The 25,299-nt window shown below is 43.8% G+C and overlaps 1 protein-coding gene across 1 annotated transcript in view; it reads right to left on the bottom strand.

Annotated features, from left to right (window-relative positions):
• smyd3 (SET and MYND domain containing 3) overlaps positions 1-25,299 on the bottom strand; it is a 196,650-nt gene that overhangs the window by 48,966 nt on the left and 122,385 nt on the right. The window contains exons 6-8 of the mRNA XM_064954069.1: positions 21,546-21,613; positions 8,895-8,997; positions 8,572-8,682 (exon numbers count right to left, since the gene is read on the bottom strand). Coding sequence (XP_064810141.1) covers positions 8,572-8,682; positions 8,895-8,997; positions 21,546-21,613 — 282 coding nt within the window. The remainder of the gene's footprint in view (positions 1-8,571; positions 8,683-8,894; positions 8,998-21,545; positions 21,614-25,299) is intronic.

Raw genomic sequence — 25,299 nt, 5'->3', positions numbered from 1 at the left:
GGCCTACTGTACAGCTATGTTGAGTGTAAAAGTGACCATTTGAAACAGGTCCTATACTAGATTTAAAGTCATTTGGCAACTTCAGTTGTGAATAATACACACCTTAGAATGCCTTAGAAATCAAAACATACATGGGCTGCATGATGCCACTATAGGCTATTGATGATTTGACAAAGGCACAAAAAAAAATCTGGAACTCGGTTCCTTGCGTCGGGCTACACACCCTGTTCTCTCATCAAGTGATCATATTTTCACCCATCGGACTATAGGCAAATGACTTTTTTTTTTACTAATATGTAACATTGGTTTAGATTCAGATAGGTCCATTGTCAAATGGGCAGGAACAGAAGCATGGGGAAAAATATACATGTTATCTGTATGCACTCCTATAGCGAACGGAGTCCACTTCCCCGCTTGTTCATTTCCTACTTACGTAGGCTACTCAGGTTATTTCACTCCATGTGTCAACCACTGTTTGAGGAGCATGCAACCTCTCGCTGTGCAACCTTACGCCCAAACTCGGTACGCCATGGGCTCTCCAACCCTGTTCCTGCAGCTACCCAGTGCTTAATTATTGGGAAAACAAGTGAAATCTGTTCGAGAACATCACAATGAAACATATTTCATTAAACTGTTGACAGCCCCTCTTCTCCGCGCGCTTGAGTAAGGAATGTAGGAGAGGGGAGGAGACGGAAACGCACAGGGGTGAGATATTCTGTGGATAAAAGGGAAATACAGTATGTCGGCCTATGAATTATGACAACCAAATACAAATTCACTATACTTGTAGGCTAAATCTGAATTTGTTTAATTTAGGCTAGAGCAATTATGTACCCAAGACATTAAATCTGTATATTTTTTTTATGTCTTTCAGCTGTGTGTAATATGTGGTAGGCTACGCATTGTATAACAGCACAATCATTAATTTAATTCAGGTTTTCTTTCGGTTTTGGGTTCATATATAGGCCTATGTTTATGCATAAGCCCTAATATGCATATGGCTGTTTTGAATTATTCATCAACTTAGAAAGCGCTGCCCATTTCGCTGTGTTAAGGCTTTGAAACAGCATCCTCAATGACACGTTTTCCACTCAGTTTTCAAACTGTTTCTTCTTTCTTCCAATTGCTCCATCATAGTGAGGTGAGTTTTAAAAACGCAAACCATTTTGATGATTTCTTTTGCATTCATAGAGAGACAATAGAGCTCTGACACCTGATAACTGTTAGCGAGTTTTGTACTACTAACACATGTCAGGAGTGCATGAGACAGGATCAGCTTGACTCAATGGTCATGTAGAATTTTACTGCGGTCCTGACTCATGACTGCCAGGGTCGCGGTAATATGGTCGCAACAGCCCTGCATGGGACTCATTTTACTGAAGTAATGATGTATTGTAAAAATTTCACCAAATTAGAGCCTGGCTGCAAACACACAAGAGAGAGAAGGTAGTGCTGGGTACCTGCTAGTATACACTGAACAGTTAACAGACATACACACACGCAGAGAGAAGGTAGTGCTGGGTACCTGCTAGTATACACTGAACAGTTAACAGACATACACACACACAGAGAGAAGGTAGTGCTGGGTACCTGCTAGTATACACTGAACAGTTAACAGACATACACACACGCAGAGAGAAGGTAGTGCTGGGTACCTGCTAGCATACACTGAACAGTTAACAGACATACACACACACAGAGAGAAGGTAGTGCTGGGTACCTGCTAGCATACACTGAACAGTTAACAGACATACACACACGCAGAGAGAAGGTAGTGCTGGGTACCTGCTAGTATACACTGAACAGTTAACAGACATACACACACGCAGAGAGAAGGTAGTGCTGGGTACCTGCTAGCATACACTGAACAGTTAACAGACATACACACATGCAGAGAGAAGGTAGTGCTGGGTACCTGCTAGTATACACTGAACAGTTAACAGACATACACACACGCAGAGAGAAGGTAGTGCTGGGTACCTGCTAGTATACACTGAACAGTTAACAGACATACACACACGCAGAGAGAAGGTAGTGCTGGGTACCTGCTAGTATACACTGAACAGTTAACAGACATACACACACAGAGAGAAGGTAGTGCTGGGTACCTGCTAGCATACACTGAACAGTTAACAGACATACATACACGCAGAGAGAAGCAGAGAGAAGGTAGTGCTGGGTACCTGCTAGTATACACTGAACAGTTAACAGACATACACACACGCAGAGAGAAGGTAGTGCTGGGTACCTGCTAGTATACACTGAACAGTTAACAGACATACACACACGCAGAGAGAAGGTAGTGCTGGGTACCTGCTAGTATACACTGAACAGTTAACAGACATACACACACGCAGAGAAGGTAGTGCTGGGTACCTGCTAGCATACACTGAACAGTTAACAGACATACACACACGCAGAGAGAAGGTAGTGCTGGGTACCTGCTAGTATACACTGAACAGTTAACAGACATACACACACGCAGAGAGAAGGTAGTGCTGGGTACCTGCTAGCATACACTGAACAGTTAACAGACATACACACACGCAGAGAGAAGGTAGTGCTGGGTACCTGCTAGCATACACTGAACAGTTAACAGACATACACACATGCAGAGAGAAGGTAGTGCTAGGTACCTGCTAGCATACACTGAACAGTTAACAGACATACACACACGCAGAGAGAAGGTAGTGCTGGGTACCTGCTAGCATACACTGAACAGTTAACAGACATACACACACACAGAGAAGGTAGTGCTGGGTACCTGCTAGTATACACTGAACAGTTAACAGACATACACACACGCAGAGAAAAGGTAGTGCTGGGTACCTGCTAGCATACACTGAACAGTTAACAGACATACACACACACAGAGAGAAGATAACAGAGGCGACAGCTAAAATCCCCAGGCCTGCGTCCCTGTTTTTGAACTGACATCGATGCGTGTCAGCTTTGCAATATTCATCACCCAGTGCTGTGTGTGTCTTCTGAAAGTGTCATAGACGAATGTGGAAAGAGAGGGAGCTGCCAGAATGATCTTGTTCCTTTGTCTAGTTTGACAGACAGAAACAACAACAACTCATATGTGCGTTGATCCTCTGACTAGTTTGAGTCCGTTACAATTGCCAGTGTTTAGTGAACCATAGCCCCAATGTGATATATATCACAGAGACCGGTGTTAAACCTAGGGCTGTTGCGGTGACCATATTACTGCCACACAGGCAGTCATGACCACAGTATATGTGTAGTGTCCCAGGAAATCTCCTTTTAAGTACTCAGGACTTTGGTAGTATCCAACTTACCATCTGGTCCTAATGGTCTGGTACTCTGGGCTCTATTGTCCCTCTAACCACTCTGACATGAATGCAAATACAACAAAAATCACATCAAACACTTATTAGTTGAACAGCAGGTTGAAACAGTGGAAAACATGGCTGCTGTAGATGTTGTTTCAAAGGCTGCTCACTTTTCCACTCATCCTAGCCATTTCATATGGGCCCTTGCTCCATAATGGGAAAAATATCCTTTCCATTTTATTCAGCTCAATTATATTCTTCTTACTATAAAAATCTATATTATAAAATAATGGCACGGGACTTATTAGCATATCTTGTCAGCTAAATGAACTATGGAGAATAGCCAGATAACATACAGTAGGCCAACTCCTATTCTGATTTATTGTGATGGTGTATATTAAATTGATTTATTAGACTTGTAAATGTAGATGTTCCAAAGGCGTGCATCAGTGGTTTGTATGTGTGGAGGCCTGGAGATGCCCGACACGTTGATGTTAATTAACGGTCAATTACCGTGAGACCGGCGGTCTTTTGCATGACAATAACCAGCTGACAAAATGTCATGACCGCCACAGCCCTAGACACACCAAATGAACTATTGACCATGGAAAGACAGAGGGAGGGAGAGAAAGAAAGAGAGAGAGAGGGAAGAGAGACAAGTAGAGAGACAAGTAGGGAGAAGGAACCAGGGATGGAGAGAGGCGAGAGAAAGTGAGGGAGATGGGATGAGAGAAGAGTGAAGAGTGAAAGGATGCCAGTGATTGTCATCCTCTCAGGGAAGAACAATGGAAGTTGCTGATAATGATGTCTGCAGTGTGTGTGTCCTGCTGTGCGTGTGTTTGTGTGTGCGTGTGTGTGTGCGCGTGTGTGGTTTGCAGCCTGTCAGTGGGATTGGCGACATGAGAATGTGATCCAAGACAACATGTATGTTTCTCTACTGCTTTGGTCAGTGTGTGTGTATGTATGTATGTGTGTGACAGGCTTTGGGGACAGATTACATTGGTGTTGACTCAGAAGAAATCCCATCATGCCTTGTGTCTTGAATGTTGTTAATTGCAGTGTCTGCCAAGTGGCAGCTTCTGAAGCCAAACATTATGCAAATCAAGGCTTTTAAGGTGTGCGTGTGTGTGTGTGTGTGTGTGTGTGTGTGTGTGTGTGTGTGTGTGTGTGTGTGTGTGTGTGTGTGTGTGTGTGTGTGTGTGTGTGTGTAGACGTATTATAGTGGAGCGTTGTTTTTTCTGTGCCTCCTACAATAAATCTGTGTGTGACAGCACTGTTGGCTACTGTTAGTGTTTCTCTGTGCAGGTGAACAATAGCTCACAAAGAGATCTGCCTGCAAGCCTTAGGCATCACATCACTACACACACACTCACGCTCGCACACACACACACACTACAAAGACTGAGGAAGACAATACGAGTCAATCTCAAAAGCCAACTTTCCAGTAGATTGAAAAGCTTTTTTCTGATAGAAAAATGGGGAGAGGTTGAGAGATAGAAAGAAGAAGAGAGAGAGATCAAGAGAGAAGGGGAGGGGAGGGGGGGTAGAGAAGAAATGAGCGAGAGAAACAACTTGAGCAAATCAAATCACTATCCATCAACGAATACCCTGGAGATGCGTGTTCTTCTGATCCCTCACACCAGCTTCTACCAAGAGGACTGGCTGTAATGCACTGTCTGGTGTTGCAGGTTCAAGCCCTGCTACAGCTGCTCCACTTCAATCGCTACACTGAGATAGATGATGAGATGGGTGGTCCTGTGTATGATTCAACGGGGCTCATTATAAAAAACACTGTTCAATCTTCTCCCCCCTTCCTTCTTCCTGTCCTCTTTCGCTCTCTCCATCTCCTCACTTCCATCGTTTTAATACCTCGACTCCATTGCACATCCCAGCCTAGTCTCCGTGGCCTGGAGATGGCCTTGGAGCATGAAATTATACTTCTTAATTACAGCCTTTCACGGGTGGTGGGAGCGTGAGTGAGTGTGTGTGTGTGTGTGTGTGTGTGTGTGTGTGTGTGTGTGTGTGTGTGTGTGTGTGTGTGTGTGAGATCAAATCAAATCAAATTGTATTGGTCACATACACATGGTTAGCAGATGTTAATGCGAGTGTAGCGAAATGCTTGTGCTTCTAGTTCCAACCATGCAGTAATATCTAACAAGTAATCTAACAATTTAACAACAACTACCTTTTACACACAAGTGTAAAGGAATGAATAAGAATATTACATATAAATATATGGATGAGCGATGGCCGAACGGCATAGGCAAGATGCAGTAGATGGTATAGAGTACAGTATATACATATGAGATGCGTAATGTAGGGTATGTAAACATTATATAAAGTGGCATTGTTTAAAGTGACTAGTGATACATTTATTACATCCAATTTTGAGTTATTAAAGTGGCAAGAGATTAGAGTCAGTATGTTGGCAGCAGCCACTCAATGTTAGTGATGGCTGTTTAACAGTCTGATGGCCTTGAGATAGAAGCTGTTGTTCAGTCTCTCGGTCCCAGCTTTGATGCACCTGTACTGACCTCACCTTCTGGATGATAGAGGGGTGAACAGGCAGTGGCTCGGGTGGTTGTTGTCCTTGACGATCTTTTTGGCCTTCCTGTGACATCGGGTGGTTTAGGTGTCCTGGAGGGCAGGTAGTTTGCCCCCAGGCTGTCGCACCTTCTTTACCACACTGTCTGTGTGGGTGGACCATTTCAGTTTGTCCGTCGAGGAAGTTCAAACTTTCCACCTTCTCCACTACTGTCCCGTCGATGTGGATAGGGGGGTGCTCCCTCTGCTGTTTCCTGAAGTCCACGATCATCTCCTTTGTTTTGTTGACGTGGAGTGTGAGGTTATTTTCCTGACACCACACTCCAAGTGCCATCACCTCCTCCCTGTAAGCCTCGTCGTCATTGTTGGTAATCAAGCCTACCACTGTAGTGTCATCTGCAAACTTGATGATTGAGTTGGATGCGTGCATGGCCACGCAGTCATGGGTGAACAGGGAGTACAGGAGAGTGCTGAGAATGCACCTTGTGGGGCCCCAGTGTTGAGGATCAGTGGGGTGGAGATGTTGTTTCCTACCCTCACCACCTTGGGGCGTCCTGTTAGAAAGTCCAGGACCCAGTTGCTAAAGGGCGGGGTCGAAACCCAGGGCCTCAAGCTTAATGACGAGTTTGGAGGGAACTATAGTGTTAAATGCTGAGCTGTAGTCGAAGAACAGCATTCTTACATAGGTATTATTCTTGTCCAGATGGGATAGGGCAGTGTGCAGTGTGATTGCGATTGCATCGTCTGTGGACCTATTGGGGCGGTAAGCAAATTGGAGTAGGTCTAGGGTGTCAGGTAAGGTGGAGGTGATATGATCCTTGACTAGTCTCTCAAAGCACTTCATGATGACGGAAGTGAGTGCTACAGGGCGGTAGTCGTTTAGCTCAGTTACCTTAGCTTTCTTGGGAACAGGAACAATGGTGGCCCTCTTGAAGCATTTGAGAACTGCAGACTGGGATAGGGATTGATTGAATATGTCTGTAAACACACCAGCCAGCTGGTAGGCGCATGCTCTGAGGATGCGGCTGGGGATGCCGTCTGGGCCTGCAGCCTTGCGAGGGTTAACACGTTTAAATGTTTTACTCATGTTGGCTGCGGTGAAGGAGAGCCCGCAGGTTTTGGTAGCGGGCCGTGTTAGGGGCACTGTATTGTCCTCAAAGCAAGCAAAGAAGTTGTTTAGTTTGTCTGGGAGCAAGACGTCGTGGTCCACGACGGGGCTGGTTTTCATTTTGTAGTCAGTGATTAACTGTAGACCCTGCCACATACCTGTCGTGTCTGAGCCATTGAACTGCGGAGGGAATAGCTACACTGTTTGTATTCGGTCATGTTTCCGGTCGCCTTGTTCTGATTAAAAGCAGTGGTTTGCGCTTTCAGTTTTGCGCGAATGCTTTCATAAATCCATGGTTTCTGGTTGGGGAAGGTTTTAATAGTTGCCGTGAGTACAATATCACCGATGCACTTGCTAGTAAACTCGCTCACCGAATCAGCGTATACATCAATGTTGTTGTTCGACGCTATCCGGAACATATCCCAGTCCACGTGATCGAAGCAATCTTGAAGCATGTAATCAGTTTGATGTAATCAATGTAATCAATCAGTTCAGCATTGAACAGACCTGAGCACAGGTGTTTCCTGTTTTAGTTTCTGTCTATAGGCTGGGAGCAACCAAATGGAGCCGTGGTCAGATTTGCCGAAAGGAGGGCGAGGGAAGGCTTTGTATGCATTGCGGAAGATAGAGTAACAATGATCCAGAATTTTTCCAGCCAGGGTCGCGCATTCGATATGCTAATCAAATTTAGGGAGCCTTCTTTTCAGATTAGCCTTGTTAAAATACCCAGCTACAATAAATGCAGCCTCAGGATATGTGGTTTCCAGTTCACATAGGTCAGAGAGGAAGAAATTACTACTTCTCTACGTCTTGCTGCTCCTTGGAGTGAGAATGGTATTTTTCTTCTGAAAAGAAATGTCTTTATGTTCACATTCACACAAACACTTTATTATGCTGATAAAGTGAATGTGTTAATTACAGAGCAGAAAGCTGAACAGGCCGTGAAATTACAACTGACATACTGTTGATACTAGATCATTATCTGTTTATGAGAGAGCTGTGTGTGTGTGTGTGTGTGTGTGTGTGTGTGTGTGTGTGTGTGTGTGTGTGTGTGTGTGTGTGTGTGTGTGTGTGTGCGCACGCGCATGAGTGTACGTGTGAGAGAGAGAGAGCTGAATAAATGTCAGGTTAATCACATGTTCATTAATAGCAGAGTGAAAATTATAAGCAGCCAATCTAAAATGTCTAGAGAGCACTGACTCTGTGTCATAAGAAGCTGGTTCAAGTCCACAGCATGCCTCAGAGCTGACAGGTGGAGGGCAGAGGGGGAGAGGGGGGTGGAGGTGGAGACGACTGACAGCCTGAAATATAAGGAGAGAGAGAAAGGGAGAATAAGACGGATGGAGATCGGTATTGAAGTAGAAAGTGGTGGATATATTATTTTTCCTCTTCCCCTGATAAGGACGGGGAACTTAGAGACAGGTGGAGGGAGAGAGGGCGAGAAGAGGCAGAGCATGAAAGAGAGAGCGAGGAGAGTGGGGAAATAAGAAGGGACGACAGAGTGAGAGGAGGAGACGAGAAAGCCGCAGGTACACAGACACACGACAGGCTTCAGTGGTCACACCGAGACCATGCTGACACAGTGAACAGCGAGTGCGTTTGTGTGTGTGGCTGCAGTCTTACCATGTCTGCAGTGGTGCATCGTTGACACTGGCAGGTGAAATGGTACTGCTCCTCTAGCTGAGTCTGTCTGTCTCTGGTAGGAGCCAACGAACCAATGTAACTAATTGTCAACTAGGTAGAGAGAGAGAGAGGTAGAGAGAGGTAGAGAGGTAGAGAGAGGTAGAGAGAGGTAGAGAGAGAGAGAGAGGTAGAGAGAGAGAGAGAGAGAGAGAGAGAGGTGTAGAGAGAGGTGTAGAGAGAGAGGGGTAGAGAGGGGTAGAGAGAGAGATCACCATTTTTTTATTTGCATCCTGCCTCAAGTCAACCAAAATCACACACCGTACCTCCTCAGCAGGTCGCATGTCTCTGGCGGCTCGGAGGTGGAGTGTTTCCCCCTCAAACAGCATCATACAGCTGGGCCTGCAGTCATGGTTCAGCAACGACATACTGGGGAGGGAGAGAGGAGGTTAGCGCGTGTGTGACAGAGACCAAGAGATTGAGAAAGAGAGATTGAAGTGATGTCATTTACACACTCATCACATTGTTGGTTATTCTCACACTCAGACACACAGTCTTACAGGGCCGTTTAGCACTCTCTGTGTGTGTGTGTGTGTGTGTGTGTGTGTGTGTGTGTGTGTGTGTGTGTGTGTGTGTGTGTGTGTGTGTGTGTGTGTGTGTGTGTGTGTGTGTGTGTGTGTGTGTGTGTGTGTGTGTGTGTGTGTGTGTGTGTGTGAACCGGTTACAGTGAGCATCAGTAATACTGTAGATAGGTTGGTTGTGTAGCAGGGCTGGTTTACATGCAGATATGATCTTTAAGTAATGCCACACAATCTCCCGTCCCCTCCTCTCCTCATCCCTCCCATCCCCTCCTCTCCTCATCCCTCCCGTCCTCTCCTCTCTTCGAGATGTTCTCATGGTTACTGTTCAGAGAAACTGGAACAAAGAGCTTTGAAAGTCACCCAAATAGCCTGCACCCCACACACACCCAATCACACCACAGTGATGTAACAAGAAATGACAAGGTGACAATGAAGTGACAGACAGCGATGAGGCGTGAGTGTGTCACGATGATCCATTTTGACTGGTCTGTGTCATTGCTCCTCCACCCCGTCGCAGAGGTCCACCAGACAGCGCACACTTTTTGTTCAAGCCCTGCACGAACACACTGATGACCTCATCACAAAGCCCTTGATTAGCTGGATCAGTGTTTCGACTGTCAGGTGGTCCCCTAGTTGAAGGTTTGGGTAGCACTTCCTCTCTGCGTCTGGCCAGTGTTGACATGAGGCACCCGTGTTCACGTCTAAACAAAACTTGGATGCTCTTACACACACACACACACAACACACACACACACACACACACACACACACACACACACACACACACACACACACACACACACACACACACACACACACACACACACACACACACACACACACACACACACACACACACACACACACTTAATGATAGGGTGTGTGTATCATTACACCTCTCCTAAAACATCCATTACCAACCAACCAGGACTGTGGGAAATGTAATGGTCTGTGTTTCTATACCTGTGTTGATCTGTTCAGTGGTGCTAACTCCACCTCCTCCTGGGTTAATTACACACAGTGTAGAGGCTCTCCCGCGGTGTTTCTAATGTTTCTGCTAACCATTTCTAACCATGAACCTAATCATTTACACCAACCATTCAGTATATTATCGATCATTTGACAAAACAGGGTCCTTTTAGATAGTTATGGACCCTCCATCTTGATGCTAGAATCCTTAGTTGCTACGTCCATTTCCGGATGTATAAATTAATAATATTTACAAATGTATTCTTGCAGAATATAACTTATAAATGCCTCATGAGCGGAGTTCAACTGTCGTACCCCATCAGAACCCCAAACATAAGCTTGTTTTTACTCCACATTGTTTACATTTACGTTGTTTACAAACAAACACTATACAGCCGCAAAACATTTTAGGGAAGTACATCTCTCCTTTTATGAACGATTTGTTTATGCATCTAGAATGCACGGGCATCCGATACAGGAACGATACGTCTAAGTTTGAAATGATTCGGTGTGATTCGGGTTTGAATAGAGCAGCGAATTGATGCGATTCTGATTAACTGTTTTGTTGTTGTTGAATGAACGCATTCATTTTCCATTTTAAATTAACATCTGTTGCTGAAGGGAAATCAGGAGCTGGGCCTCTGAGCGAGACCTGTCTGAAATTAAGCTAGACCTGTCTGAAATTAAGCTAGACCTGTCTGAAATTAAGCTAGACCTGTCTGAAATTAAGATAGACCTGTCTGAAATTAAGATAGACCTGTCTGAAATTAAGCTAGAATTAAGCTAGACCTGTCTTCTCTAAACTGAGTGGCCCTCTGTTACTGTGCGTGCGTATGTGTGTGTGTGTGTCAATGGTCTGTGGAGGCACCTGAGCTGAGCCATTGGGCAGACTGAGCATCTATCACCCCTCTTACCATATTCGGGGTGCGGAGAATGTATGTTATTTGTCCCCTCACTTTAAAAAAAATCTGAAATCACCCACTGATGAACTTGTCATTTTTGCACATTGAACATGTTTTGAACTAGTTCTATGTCCATATTTCTATTTATAAATTAGCATGGCATTTAGCCAATTAGTATAATGCAGCGTTGGATTTTACCCCAGTCTCGAAAGCTAATGTTTTAGACTGTTTGGAATTTTACGGAGAGCTTCTCCCGCTGCGACCGATGAATGCGAAATGATTGCTGTCCTTCATGAAATGAATCTGTTCATGTAAACATGACTAAATACACTGACTGTTTAAAGCAAAACTACCAAAACAATTTATTTTGGTGAACCTGAACAATCGAAATAAAATCAGAATGACTGAAAAGCCCAATCAGCAGTTAGATGTGAGTTGCGCCCCATTCCGGTAGGCTGTACAACTCTGGTAAAACCACTGGTGTGGATTCATGTACGCCATGAATACAAATAAATATATAATAATTAAAAACACTTTTTTACATCTTTTGTCTATCTCTGTTTCATCATTATCCTTCAACTTGCTAGAGGCTGAATCACAGGAGAAAGCAACCGAGCGAGGGAAACAGCGCCCCTCTGTTTCTCTACATGTAGGCCATCTCAAATCAAATCAAATCAAATGTTATTTGTCACATACACATGGTTAGCAGATGTTATTGCGAGTGTAGCGAAATGCTTGTGCTTCTAGTTCCGACAATGCAGTAATAACCAACAAGTAATCTAAATAACAATTCCAAAACTACTGTCTTATACACACAAGTGTAAGGGGATAAAGAATATGTACATAAAGATATATGAATGAGTGATGGTACAGAGCAGCATAGGCAAGATGCAGTAGATGATATAGAGTACAGTATATACGTATACATTTGAGATGAATAATGTAGGGTATGTAAACATTATATTAGTTAGCATTGTTTAAAGTGGCTAGTGATATATTTTACATCATTTCCCATCAATTCCCATTATTAAAGTGGCTGGAGTTGAGTCAGTGTGTTGGCAGCAGCCACTCAATGTTAGTGGTGGCTGTTTAACAGTCTGATGGCCTTGAGATAGAAGCTGTTTTTCAGTCTCTCGGTCCCAGCTTTGATGCACCTGTACTGACCTCGTCTTCTGGATGATAGCGGGGTGAACAGGCAGTGGCTCGGGTGGTTGTTGTCCTTTATGATCTTTATGGCCTTCCTGTGACATCAGGTGATGTAGGTGTCCAGGAGGGCAGGTAGTTTGCCCCGGTGATGCATTGTGCAGACCTCACTACCCTCTGGAGAGCCTTACGGTTGTGGGCGGAGCAGTTGCCGTACCAGGCAGTGATACAGCCCGCCAGGATGCTCTCGATTGTGCATCTGTAGAAGTTTGTGAGTGCTTTTGGTGACAAGCCAAATTTCTTCAGCCTCCTGAGGTTGAAGAGGCGCTGCTGTGCCTTCTACACGATGCTGTCTGTGTGGGTGGACCAATTCAGTTTGTCTGTGATGTGTATGCCGAGGAACTTAAAACTTACTACCCTCTCCACTACTGTTCCATCGATGTGGATAGGGGGGTGTTCCCTCTGCTGTTTCCTGAAGTCCACAATCATCTCCTTAGTTTTGTGAAATGTGAAATGAAGGACTTGAGTTCCTGTATGTTGTTGTGATCACACCACGTCTCGTTAATCATAAGGCATACGCCCCCGCCCCTCTTCTTACCAGAAAGATGTTTGTTTCTGTTGGCGCGATGCGTGGAGAAACCAGCTGGCTGCAATGGATGGAGATAGGGATTTGGACTCATGGTTTTACTTAATTCTCTGTACTGGCCAATGATTATAACGGTGATTCTGATCCAACCATTAATTCATACATTGTTGTGCCCCTGGCCTGAGAGGATGGAAGTTCAACATGTAGCTAGGAGTAGAAGGCTAATGTTAACTAACTAACTTTGCCCATGAATGGAAATTAGGCTAGCGAGCAAGCATTTTAGCCAGGTAGCCTTTGACAACAAAAACTAAAACTGTGTACTGTATGACAGTGTGTCATCAACATGAAAGAGAGGAGGATGGCATTGGCATTTCTCTACAAGTAGGGTGAGTCAACAGGTTTTTCCTACTTGCACGAAATGCGCGCACAAACACAAACACACACGCGCACAAAACATAAAACATAAAGTTGTGGTTCAATTTATTCTACCACTATCTTAATGTCTTGGCCTTTAGGCCTAACAAAGGCATTTATAGCTAACAGGTTATAGAGCAAACAATGCAATTATCACAACACATAGGTTGCAATATGGCTTTTTTGGGGGCGGGGGCTTGGCCTCCCCTGTTATTTAACCCACGCACCGCTACAGTGTATAACACCATTTTCTACAGCGCATTTGGGAACAATTACCCAGCAAATTACATTGTCACTCAACAAGTAAAGCCTATTATTTGACATTGGGAATGCCATTTTACAAGCATCTGAATGCTGAAGGTGCAATATTTACAAATAGCCTATCAGAACAGGCCTCTCGTTTGCGCACACAGCTGTGCTTCCCGCACTTTGGGCATCAGGGACTCATACAGTGCACGAAGAAAGTGTTCAGACCCCTTGACTTTTTCCACATTTTGCTACATTAGAGAGCCTTTTTATTCTGTATTTTGGTTAGGTCAGGGTGTGACTAGGGTGGGTATTCTAATTTTGTTATTTCTAACAATCTTTGTCCCCATGTGCATTTGCAAACCGTAGTCTGGCTTTTTTTATGGCGGTTTTGGAGCAATGGCTTCTTCCTTGCTGAGCGGCTTTTCAGGTCGATATAGGACTCGTTTTACTGTGGAAATAGATACTTGTGTACCTGGAAATTGCTCCCAATGATGTACCAGACTTGTGGAGGTCTACAATTGTTTTTCTGAAGTCTTGGCTGATTTATTTTGATTTTTCCATGATGTTAAGCAAAGAGGTACTGAGTTTGAAGGTAGTCCTTGAAATACATCCACAGGTACACCTCCAATTGACTCAAATGATGTCAATTAGCCTACCAGAAGCTTCTAAAGCCATGACACCATTTTCTGGAATTTTCCAAGCTGTTTAAAGGCACAGCCAACTTAGTGTATATACACTTCTGACTCACTGAAATTGTGATACAGTGAATTATAAGCGAAATAATCTGTCTGTAAAGAATTGTTGGAAAAATTACTTGTGTCATGCATAAAGTAGATTTCCTAACCGACTTGCCATAACTAGTTTTAATAACTCCAAACTAAGTGTATGTAAACTTCCGTATATAAAAGAAATATATCGGAAATATCAAATCAATTTTTATACGCCAAATACCTTACAGTGGAATACTTATGTTAACCAACAACCCCTTAACAAACAATGCTTTAAGAAGTTAAGAAAAAAAGTGTTAAGTAAAACATTTACATTTACATTTAAGTCATTTGGCAGACGCTCTTATCCAGAGCTAATAGATAACAATAAAATATAAAATAAAAGTAACAAATAATTAAAAAGCAGCAGTAAAATAACAAGTGAGGCTATATACAGGGTGTTACGGTACAGAGTCAATGTGGAGGCTATATTTATTTTATTTTTCCTTTATTTAACCAGGCAAGTCAGTTAAGAACAAATTCTTATTTTCAATGACGGCCTGGGAACAGTGGGTTAACTGCCTGTTCAGGGCAGAACGACAGATTTGTACCTTGTCAGTTCGGGGGTTTGAGCTCGTAACCTTCCAGTTGCTAGTCCAACGCTCTAGCCACTAGGCTACACTGCCGCCCCCGTACAGGGTGTTACAGTACAGAGTCAATGTGGAGGCTATATACAGGGTGTTACGGTACAGAGTCAATGTGGAGGCTATATACAGGGTGTTACGGTACAGAGTCAATGTGGAGGCTATATACAGGGTGTACCGGTACAGAGTCAATGTGGAGGCTATATACAGGGGGTACCGGTACAGAGTCAATGTGGAGGCTATATACAGGGTGTTACGGTACAGAGTCAATGTGGAGGCTATATACAGGGTGTTACGGTACAGAGTCAATGTGGAGGCTATATACAGGGTGTTACGGTACAGAGTCAATGTGGAGGCTATGTACAGGGTGTACCGGTACAGAGTCAATGTGGAGGCTATAAACAGGGTGTTACGGTACAGAGTCAATGCGGAGGCTATGTACAGGGTGTACCGGTACAGAGTCAATGTGGAGGCTATAAACAGGGTGTTACGGTACAGAGTCAATGCGGAGGCTATGTACAGGGTGTTACGGTACAGAGTCAATGTGGAGGCTATATACAGGGGGTACCGGTACAGAGTCAATGTGGAGGCTATATACAGAGTGTACCGGTACAGAGTCAATGTGGAGGCTATATACAGGGTGTACCGGTACAGAGTCAATGTGGGGGCTATATACAGGGTGTACCGGTACAGAGTCAATGTGGAGGCTATATACAGGGTGTACCGGTACAGAGTCAAAGTGGAGGCTATATACAGGGTGTACCGGTACAGAATCAATGTGGGGGCTATATACAGGGTGTACCGGTACAGAGTCAATGTGGAGGCTATATACAGGGTGTACCGGTACAGAGTCAACGTGGAGGCTATATACAGGGTGTTACGGTACAGAGTCAATGTGGAGGCTATATACAGGGTGTACAGGTACACAGTCAATGTGCGGGGGAACCAGTTAGTTGAGGTAATTTGTACATGTCGGTAGAGTTAAAGTGACTATGCATAGATTATAAACAGAGAGTAGCAGCAGCGTAAAAGAGGGGTTTGGGTAGCCCTTTGATTAGCTGTTCAGGAGTGTTATGACTTGGGGCTAGAAGCTGTTAAGAAGCCTTTTGGACCTCGACTTGACGCTCCGGTACCGCTTGCTGTGCAGTAGCAGAGAGAACAGTCTATGACTAGGGTGGCTGGAGTCTCTGACAATCTTTTGGGCCTTCCTCTGACACCGCCTGATATAGAAATCCTGGGTGGCAGGAAGCTTGGCCACAGTGATGTACTGGGCCGTACGCACTACCCACTGTAGTGCCTTGCAGTCGGAGGCCGAGCAGTTGCCATACCAGGCAGTGATGCAACCAGTCAGGATGCTCTCGATGGTGCAGCTGCAGAAACTTTTGAGGATCTGAGGGACCCATGTCTCCTGAGGGGGAATAGGCTTTGTCGTGCCTTCTTCACAACTGTCTTAGTGTGTTTGGACCATGACAGTTTGTTGGTGATGTGGACATCAAGGAACTTGAAGCTCTCAACCCACTACAGCCATATGCAGTTACATGCATATAAGTTCAATAGGCTACTGAACTGAAAGGGAACATGCATCAATTCAGTCACAACAGATACGTATTTTCTGAATAAAACAATAGGAGTAAAAAACATTAGTGAACCTGCGATTTGTAATGTTTTAATTGGTTTTCTGATCAATGCATGCTTCATTTTAGATTGCTTTGGGCTCATATGTACTCATACCTTAAACATTTGCACAGGGGACCGAAGTGTACCGGTGAATCGTTCCATCCCTAATACATTTGATATCATAGATGGTCAGTCCTCGCATCCATGGAGCCCTTTATGAATTTCAGAGTGGTTACATTTCTCCAGCCCCATCCCTTAGTTGTTTTTTTAGCAAAATAAGGGGCAGAGAGTTTGCTTTGTTATTGTTTCAATTAAGGATTCTAGCTTTAAATGAGATAATACATGTATTGTCAACAGCACTTGACACAGATAATTAGGCAGTGTGTGGTGTCAGCTATCGCTTGACTGCAGCAGTTCATTATTCTGCTTTCTATGAAGCGCTCCTTATCTTGTATCATATTCAGTGTGTGTGTGTGTATGTGTGTGTGTGTGTGTGTGTGTGTGTGTCAGTAAGCCCGTGGCATTGTTCTATTAAAGGCATGTGATGAATATCAATGAAAAATCTAACAGCGCAACATATTTTCAAATGGATATTCCGCATTAGCATATTAACTGGATTAATTAGCTAAACTTGATCAAACATGCTAATAATGACTGCATAGTACAGCCTACGTCCGATTATCTGTTGCAACGCAGTGCTGTAGAAACAATAGATCTGGTGTATGTGTGTGTGGGTGAGTGTGCCAACCTTCTCAAGATCAAGACTAATTCAATACTTTTTTGGTTTGCTAACTTTATCAGACCTCATAAGCAAACACAAAACACACCGGGGAACCCCAAAACTCTGAGGGGGCACAAAGTACATGTGGATGGCTGAGGGGTGGTGTTTATTTGTCTCCATATCTAAGCATACCTTTTGAACTGCCTGTATCCTCCTGACTGGTTGTTCTTTAAAAAAAAAAAAATTATAAACTAAATATGCATCTCTGGTAACATCTGGATAAAAGATTTAAAGGAATATGATTTGTTTTTGTTTTTTGGGCTTTTCTAAAGTCTACCAACAGGCATGCCAGCTAAGATAGAGTAGTAGCTAGCTTGTATAAATAACTGAATTGATAGCCCGAAATGGCTTCTTGGTAGCAAGTTATGAGGTTGGGAGATTGGAAACCTAGCTGGGCTAGCTAAACTTCATGAATGACTTGGTGGCAAGTAATATTACAGAGAAATATATATATACAGTGCCTTCGTAAAGTATTCAAACCCCTCCACTTTTTCCACATTTTTGTTACGTTACAACCTTATTCTAAAAATATATGTTTTCCTCCCCAATCTACACACAATACCCCATAATGACAAAGCAAGAACAGTTTTTTAGAAATTGTTGCTACTTTATAAAACATGTCAAACTGAAATATGACATTTACAAAAGTATTCAGACCCTTTACTCAGTACTGTTGAAGCACCTTTGGCAGCTATTACAGCCTTGAGTCTTCTTGGGTATGACACTACAAGCTTGGCACACCTGTATTTGGGGAGTTTTTCCCATTCTTCTCTGCAGATCCTCTCAAGCTCAGTCAGGTTGGAGGGGGAAAGTTACTGCACGGCTATTTTCAGGTCTCTCCAGAGATGTTCAAAAGGGTTCAAGTCCGGGCTCTGGCTGGGCCAATCAAGGACATTCAGAGACTTCTCCCGAAGCCACTGCTGCGTAGTCTTGGCTGTGTGCTTAGGGTTATTGTCCTGTTGGAAGTTGAACCTTCGCCCCAAGTTTGGTTCATCCTTGGGAGCAATTTCCAAATGCCTGAAGGTACCACGTTCGTCTGTACAAACAATAGTACGCAAGTATAAACACCATGGGACCACACAGCCGTCATACCGCTCAGGAAGGAGACGCGTTCTATCTCCTAGCGATGAATGTTCTTTGGTGTGAAAAGTGCAAATCAATCCCAGAACAGCAAAGGACCTTGCGAAGATGCTGGAGATAACAGGTACAAAAGTAAATATATCCACAGTAAAACGAGTCCTATATCGACATAGCCTGAAACGCCGCTCAGCAAGGAAGAAGCCACTGCTCCAAAACTGCCATAAAAAAGCCAGCTTGTCATGACCAAGTTATTGTAGAAAGTAACAGTAACATAGTAACATTGTAGCAGTAACATGCCAGCACATTACAGGGAATACTAAATTAAACAGGACCTAGATATGAAATAATTTAAAATAAATAGAAAGTGAATGTAAGAATAGAGGTAGAGACTTGTCAGGAGAAACCCCCTCTCTTCTGCAAACCGGTGGAAGAACTGTCCATTGCTAGGCAACCCAGAAATATCAATAGGCAGGGCATAGTCAAGTAGAAGCCCATCTTTTATAGATGTGTTCACTCAAACACACACACGCGCGCGCACACACACACACACACACACACACACACACACACACACACACACACACACACACACACACACACACACACACACACACACACAGCGGTGTTAGCAGTGTAGGAAGGCCTGGCTAAGTCGTGCTAAACCCTCTCAGACCATCTGACAAGCTGCCTTAGCCAGATATACAACCAGGGTTCGAGACTACCTGCAGAACCCTCTGTGTGTGTGTGTGTGTGTGTGTGTGTGTGTACGCAGTGTGTGTCTGTGATCTGTGTGAATGTGTACGCGATGTGTGTCTTTTGATGTATGCACACAGTGTGTGTGTGTGTGTGTGTAGTCAGTATAACATGACGCGTTGCGACAGCCCTGATCCCTCATATTCATCAGACCTGAACAGTGGGATTAGCCTGAACCACGCTTCAGAATACCACTATGCTGTCCTGTGTGTGTGTGTGTGTGTGTGTGTAACTGCTTTAGAAAACCACTCCTCTCCTCCACTCAAACATAAGCCACGCCCAAGTCAGCATATTCTACAGTGCACGCATCCATGTGCGCACACGAGGGCTGTGCCGTACTAAAAAAAAATATTGGTTGACAGAAAGTCGTCTGTTCTTTCGATCAATTGATTGCTTGAAAATGTTTATACATGTATTTTTCCATATATAGACACACCCTATGTGTTTTAATAAAATTATTTATGTTCATTTAGCTTGTCTGATGCTTTAAGCTTATGGTTTGATGCCTCAAGAGGGCGCCAGAGATTTAGATAACCAGCTATTGTCCTCCCGCTCTCCTGCTGGCTTTCACAGATTCTGCCATTACTCTCCTGAAGTTGATGGTAATCTGCATGCCAGTTATGGTTTTGACACGCACATTTTCGTGAAACAGTTTAATTTCCTTTATAATAATGTCTTCATATCTCCAAATCGTTGCCATGCAGTTCATGACAATTCTATCCAAATCTAAATGAAAATGATACAAACCTAAAAAGTAACTTCTATTGCCATTGACAACTATGTAAAAATAGCCTACATAAAGCCAAACACATGGCAACACATGGCCTGTCTGCAACCAACTTGAAACATTGTATCAACTATTAAGTTGGGTTCAGCCCCGAAGCTTGCACTAGCGATTTTGCAACATTGCATAAAATATTCTCTAAGTCAAGCACTAATAAGAAGCCTATTTAATGACGTTTCCACTGGATCAGAGCATGACATTTTTCCCCATTCACGCTGAGTGGTTATTGAAAGGGAGAAAGCTGGAAAGATGTTTCAAATACATTGAGTAACTATTGTCATTCTAAATGGACGTAAAAACAATCACGTCAATGTGGAGCTATACAGAGCCCTCTGCATTGTTACAACATTTGGGAGGCGAATGGCGCTGTGGCACAGAGCTGGATTTAGCCTCTGTATGCCTCTGCAGGCTCCGCAATTGCGTCACACACTCTATATGAAGCCTCCGACCACATTTTAGAATCAAGCATGAATTGGCTTTTAGACTAGGCCTCCGCAATGGATTAGTTCACTGACAATAACACACACACCTATCACTTCTCTTTTTTTCTCTCACAACCTTCTCCCCCTCTTCCTCTCTCCCTCCCCGTGGGACAGAATGCACCTTCCTAGCGCCTGTGTCTGAACTACATAATTATCTGACATGTCAACACTGAAAAACATATCATTTAACAACCATTCATCACTCTCGCTCTCTCTCTCTCTCTCACCCTCTCTTACTGAGCGGTCAGTTGTCAGTCATGAAGCAGAGAGCGAGAGAGAGAGCAAGAGAGAGAGAGAGAGAGAGAGAGAGAGCAAAGAGAGAGAGAGCAAAGAGAGAGAGAGCAAAGAGAGAGAGCGAGAGTGAGAGCGAGGTCTAGCGATGGAGAGAGCAAGAGAGAGAGAGAGAGAGAGAGAGAGAGAGAGAGAGCGAGAGAGAGCGAGAGCGAGAGACAGAGAGACAGACAGACAGAGAACGAGAGAGACCGATGATGGAGAGACAGATTTGAGTATAATGTGTTCATCCTAGAGACGAGGTAATTGAACAAGCTTTTAAATGATGCCCACCTGACCCAGATTGCGATTTATCCATTTTTGGATTGCGTAAACAACAACTGTAATTGTGTAAAGGCAGAGGATTGAAGGATCTAGTTCCTCCACGGCACAGCTAGAAGAGCTCAAAAAAGCACCTTGTAGTTGAGGACTCTTCTTTGAGTCAAATTGAAATGACATAGGAACAGGCACACTTTGGAGAAGTGTGTGGCCCCTTGGAAACACCCGTTAAACCTTTTTTTTGTCTTATGTTGCACCTACCCCAAGAATATGATTATCCTCTTTCTGAATGTATCCAGAGTATTATCAGATTTTGTTATCAACAAATGTGGCGAAAAGTACAGTAAATGTCAAATGCAGATAAAATCAACAGCGTAATGTTTGGATTCAGTCTTGTCAGGTGAACTGTTGTGCCCTCACCTTTAGTCTGATATTTTTCCCATTATCTCCAAACTGTTCCCTAATTGCTACCATGGTTATGCATATGCATTTCACATGTGTTCTGCAAGAATTCAATTAGAATTCAATTTAGCCCCGCATCCATATAGGCCAATTCCCACAAGTGTAAGGGGTTAATGGTGACACCCCCCCCCCCATTAAGAGCCAATGATAGGCCCTAACACGTCAGGATCTAACCACTAAACACTGCACTCTGGTAATTACATGCAACTATAACACCAGGCTTTGTCAGGAAGCACTGTATGTTGCTGTGTGAGTGTGTGTGTGTCTGTCTTACCTGGGGTAGAGTCCCACTCCGATCTCTTGTAGCTCCCCGTCGCTGATGGTGAAACAATTACATGTGAGCTGCAGAAAAAGAACACGGAACAAATTAGTCACATGCCTACACCATTGTTCAGATACTGACAACACTCCCACGGCCACAGGTTTAAAATAAAATAAAATAAAGAAACCCGATTGAAATGATCCCACTGCAGTAAAACGAGACTTGGCGCTGCCTGGCTGTCATCCCTCATAACAGAAATAGGATATGTAGATCAAAGACAGAACAGATGGAGGTAATAGAAGAAATATAGAAATGTCTGCAGGTACTGTCCAATCTCTCTCTCTTCATGCTGTCTGCCAAATAAGGAGAAAATGGCTCCGAGTGAGATTGTTTAAAGAGTGTGTCAGTGAGTTTATAATGAAGACACACTGCTGCCGTCCGGAGACAGACAAGAGTGAAGGAGCGGAGGGGAGTATGTCTGCTTGTGTCTTTAGAGACTCAAATACAAAGAGAGTGTGTGTGTGTGTGTGTGTGTGTGTGTGTGTGTGTGTGTGTGTGTGTGTGTGTGTGTGTGTGTGTGTGTGTGTGTGTGTGTGTGTGTGTGTGTGTGTGTGTGTGTGTGTGTGTGTCACCCAGAAACATATCCTGTTCATGTGTGTCTGCTGTCCATCTATGGATATGAACGCATATTCCTCCTCTGTCATTCCTTCAGGTCTGGTTCTTGTCTAACTCACTATCTGTTTCCTGTCTATCCGAACCAGTTCTGTGTTTCAAACTGTGTGTGTGTATTCGTGTGAGAGAAAGAACAAGCGCAAAAGAGAGAAGAGGGAAGAATGTCGACTTCAAACTTTAGAGAGACTCACAGACACGGTGCATGATACTGCCAGTAACATGCTGTACTGAAGTCCCTGAGTCCTAATATCAGTAACATGCTGTACTGAAGTTCCTGAGTCCTAATATCAGTAACATGCTGTACTGAAGTTCCTGAGTCCTAATATCAGTAACATGCTGTACTGAAGTCCCCGAGTCCTAATATCAGTAACATGCTGTACTGAGGTTCCTGAGTCCTAATATCAGTAACATGCTGTACTGAAGTTCCTGAGTCCTAATATCAGTAACATGCTGTACTGAAGTCCCTGAGTCCTAATATCAGTAACATGCTGTACTGAAGTCCCTGAGTCCTAATATCAGTAACATGCTGTACTGAAGTCCCTGAGTCCTAATATCAGTAACAAAGGCAAGTCTTTTCAAAGCCTAAAGACACAGACACAATGTTGATCTACATACTGAGCTGTTTGAAACACTGTTTCAAAGAAAAGACATTTGAAAAGGTAGGGAGACCAGACTGAGAGAAAATAGACTTGAAAAGGTGGGGAGACCAGACATAGAAAAGACATTTGAAAAGGTGGGGAGACCAGACAGAGAGAAAATAGACCTGAAAAGGTGGGGAGACCAGACATAGAAAAGATATTTGAAAAGGTGGGGGAGACCAGACTGAGAGAAAAGACATTTGAAAAGGTAGGGAGACTGGACTGAGAGAAAATAGACCTGAAAAGGTGGGGAGACCAGACATAGAAAAGATATTTGAAAAGGTGGGGGAGACCAGACTGAGAGAAAAGACATTTGAAAAGGTAGGGAGACTGGACTGAGAGAAAATAGACCTGAAAAGGTGGGGAGACCAGACATAGAAAAGATATTTGAAAAGGTGGGGGAGACCAGACTGAGAGAAAAGACATTTGAAAAGGTAGGGAGACTGGACTGAGAGAAAATAGACCTGAAAAGGTGGGGAGACCAGACATAGAAAAGACATTTGAAAAGGTGGGGAGACCAGACATAGAAAAGATATTTGAAAAGGTGGGGAGACCAGACATAGAAAAGATATTTGAAAAGGTGGGGAGACCAGACATAGAAAAGATATTTGAAAAGGTGGGGAGACCAGACATAGAAAAGACATTTGAAAAGGTAGGGAGACTGGACTGAGAGAAAATAGACCTGAAAAGGTGGGGAGACCAGACATAGAAAAGACATTTGAAAAGGTGGGGAGACCAGACATAGAAAAGATATTTGAAAAGGTGGGGAGACCAGACATAGAAAAGACATTTGAAAAGGTGGGGAGACCAGACATAGAAAAGATATTTGAAAAGATGGGGAGACCAGACATAGAAAAGATATTTGAAAAGATGGGGAGACCAGACATAGAAAAGATATTTGAAAAGATGGGGAGACCAGACATAGAAAAGATATTTGAAAAGGGGGGAGACCAGACTGAGCGAAAAGACATTTGAAAAGGGGGGGACCAGACTGAGAGAAAAGACATTTGAAAAGGGGGAGACCAGACTGAGAGAAAATACATTTGAAAAGATGGGGAGACCAGACTGAGAGAAAAGACATTTGAAAAGATGGGGAGACCAGACTGAGAGAAAAGACATTTGAAAAGGTATGGAGATGAAGAGAAATAGAGAAACTCAAAACACAATACCTCTACTGTGTTGATCTGCCACTGAGAAAGCAATCAGTGCAAAAACAACAGTCAAAGCACTGTGTGTGTGTGTGTGTGTGTGTGTGTGTGTGTGTGTGTGTGTGTATACACGTGTCTATTCTCTAAACAGGCCTATAGCTCCTCCTCAGGCATATATAAAAAAATATCAGTATCAATATTCATCTCAATGATCGGGCTCTCTGACAACGAAACTAGCTAGAAAACTACACGAGTCTCAATGATTCTGATGTCGTTCACTGAAAAGCAGAGGATTGACATGAGGTGTCATGGGAAAAGGAGTCCTTTATCATTCCCCCAGTTTGTCATCTAGTGCTCACTAGCTAGCTTCCTCATAACAGCTACATAGACACATTGCGGCACATTGCGGCAGTGTAGCCTAGTGGTTAGTGCGTTGGACTAGTAACCGGAAGGTTGCAAGTTCAAATCCCCGAGCTGACAAGGTACAAATCTGTCGTTCTGCCCCTGAACAGGCAGTTAACCCACTGTTCCCAGGCTGTCATTGAAAATAAGAATTTGTTCTTAACTGACTTGCCTGGTAAAATAAAATTAAAATTGACCGGTTGTAGCGCTGTTGTACAAATGGACCAGCCCACATTGGCACGTTGACCCCGATATTCAATGCCATACCAAAATGTCTTACGGTTTAAGCCACACACACACACAGTCGGGCTAAACTGATGGACAACAATCTTGGGTAGGAGTGTATGCATATGAGAGAGTGATATTTGGTCAATAACCTGATATCTGTCAAAACCTGTCAAAGTAGACAAGAGGCCTGGAGGTGACAAATAAAACACACACACACACACACTTTCCTGGGGCTGAGCTTTATTACAACCTCTGTAGTGCTGTCAATCACAGAAACACCCATAACTCACTATGCCACAGAAGACTCTCTCCCGTTCTCTATCTACCTCTGTGTTCACACATCTCTCTCTCTTTCTGGGACCTGGTCTCGTCTATCTTCCACTCAAAACCTGAGAGGTGAAAAGCAGAAGAGGGGAAAATGAAGATGAGAGGAGAAGAAGAGGAGTGTACAAACTGACCCGGGCCCCCCATCATGCTCTACACGACAGAGCTGGGAGTTGGACTCCACTCCACTCCCCTCTCTCTCCATCCCTTTTCCTTCCCATTCCCTCCATCCTTCTCTCAGCTCTCTCCGGCTCTCCCTCCTAGCAGTGGAATAACGCAGACCTTCTCCACTGTGACTCGTAGAGTTTTCCTCTGATTGCAAATACAAGAATTGAGAGTCCACTTCTCCGCAGC

This window comes from Oncorhynchus masou, chromosome 32, assembly GCF_036934945.1.
Source record: "Oncorhynchus masou masou isolate Uvic2021 chromosome 32, UVic_Omas_1.1, whole genome shotgun sequence".
Lineage (NCBI taxonomy): Eukaryota > Metazoa > Chordata > Actinopteri > Salmoniformes > Salmonidae > Oncorhynchus > Oncorhynchus masou.
Note: the sequence above shows the minus strand (reverse complement) of the source record. Positions and strands in the feature narration are given on the sequence as shown.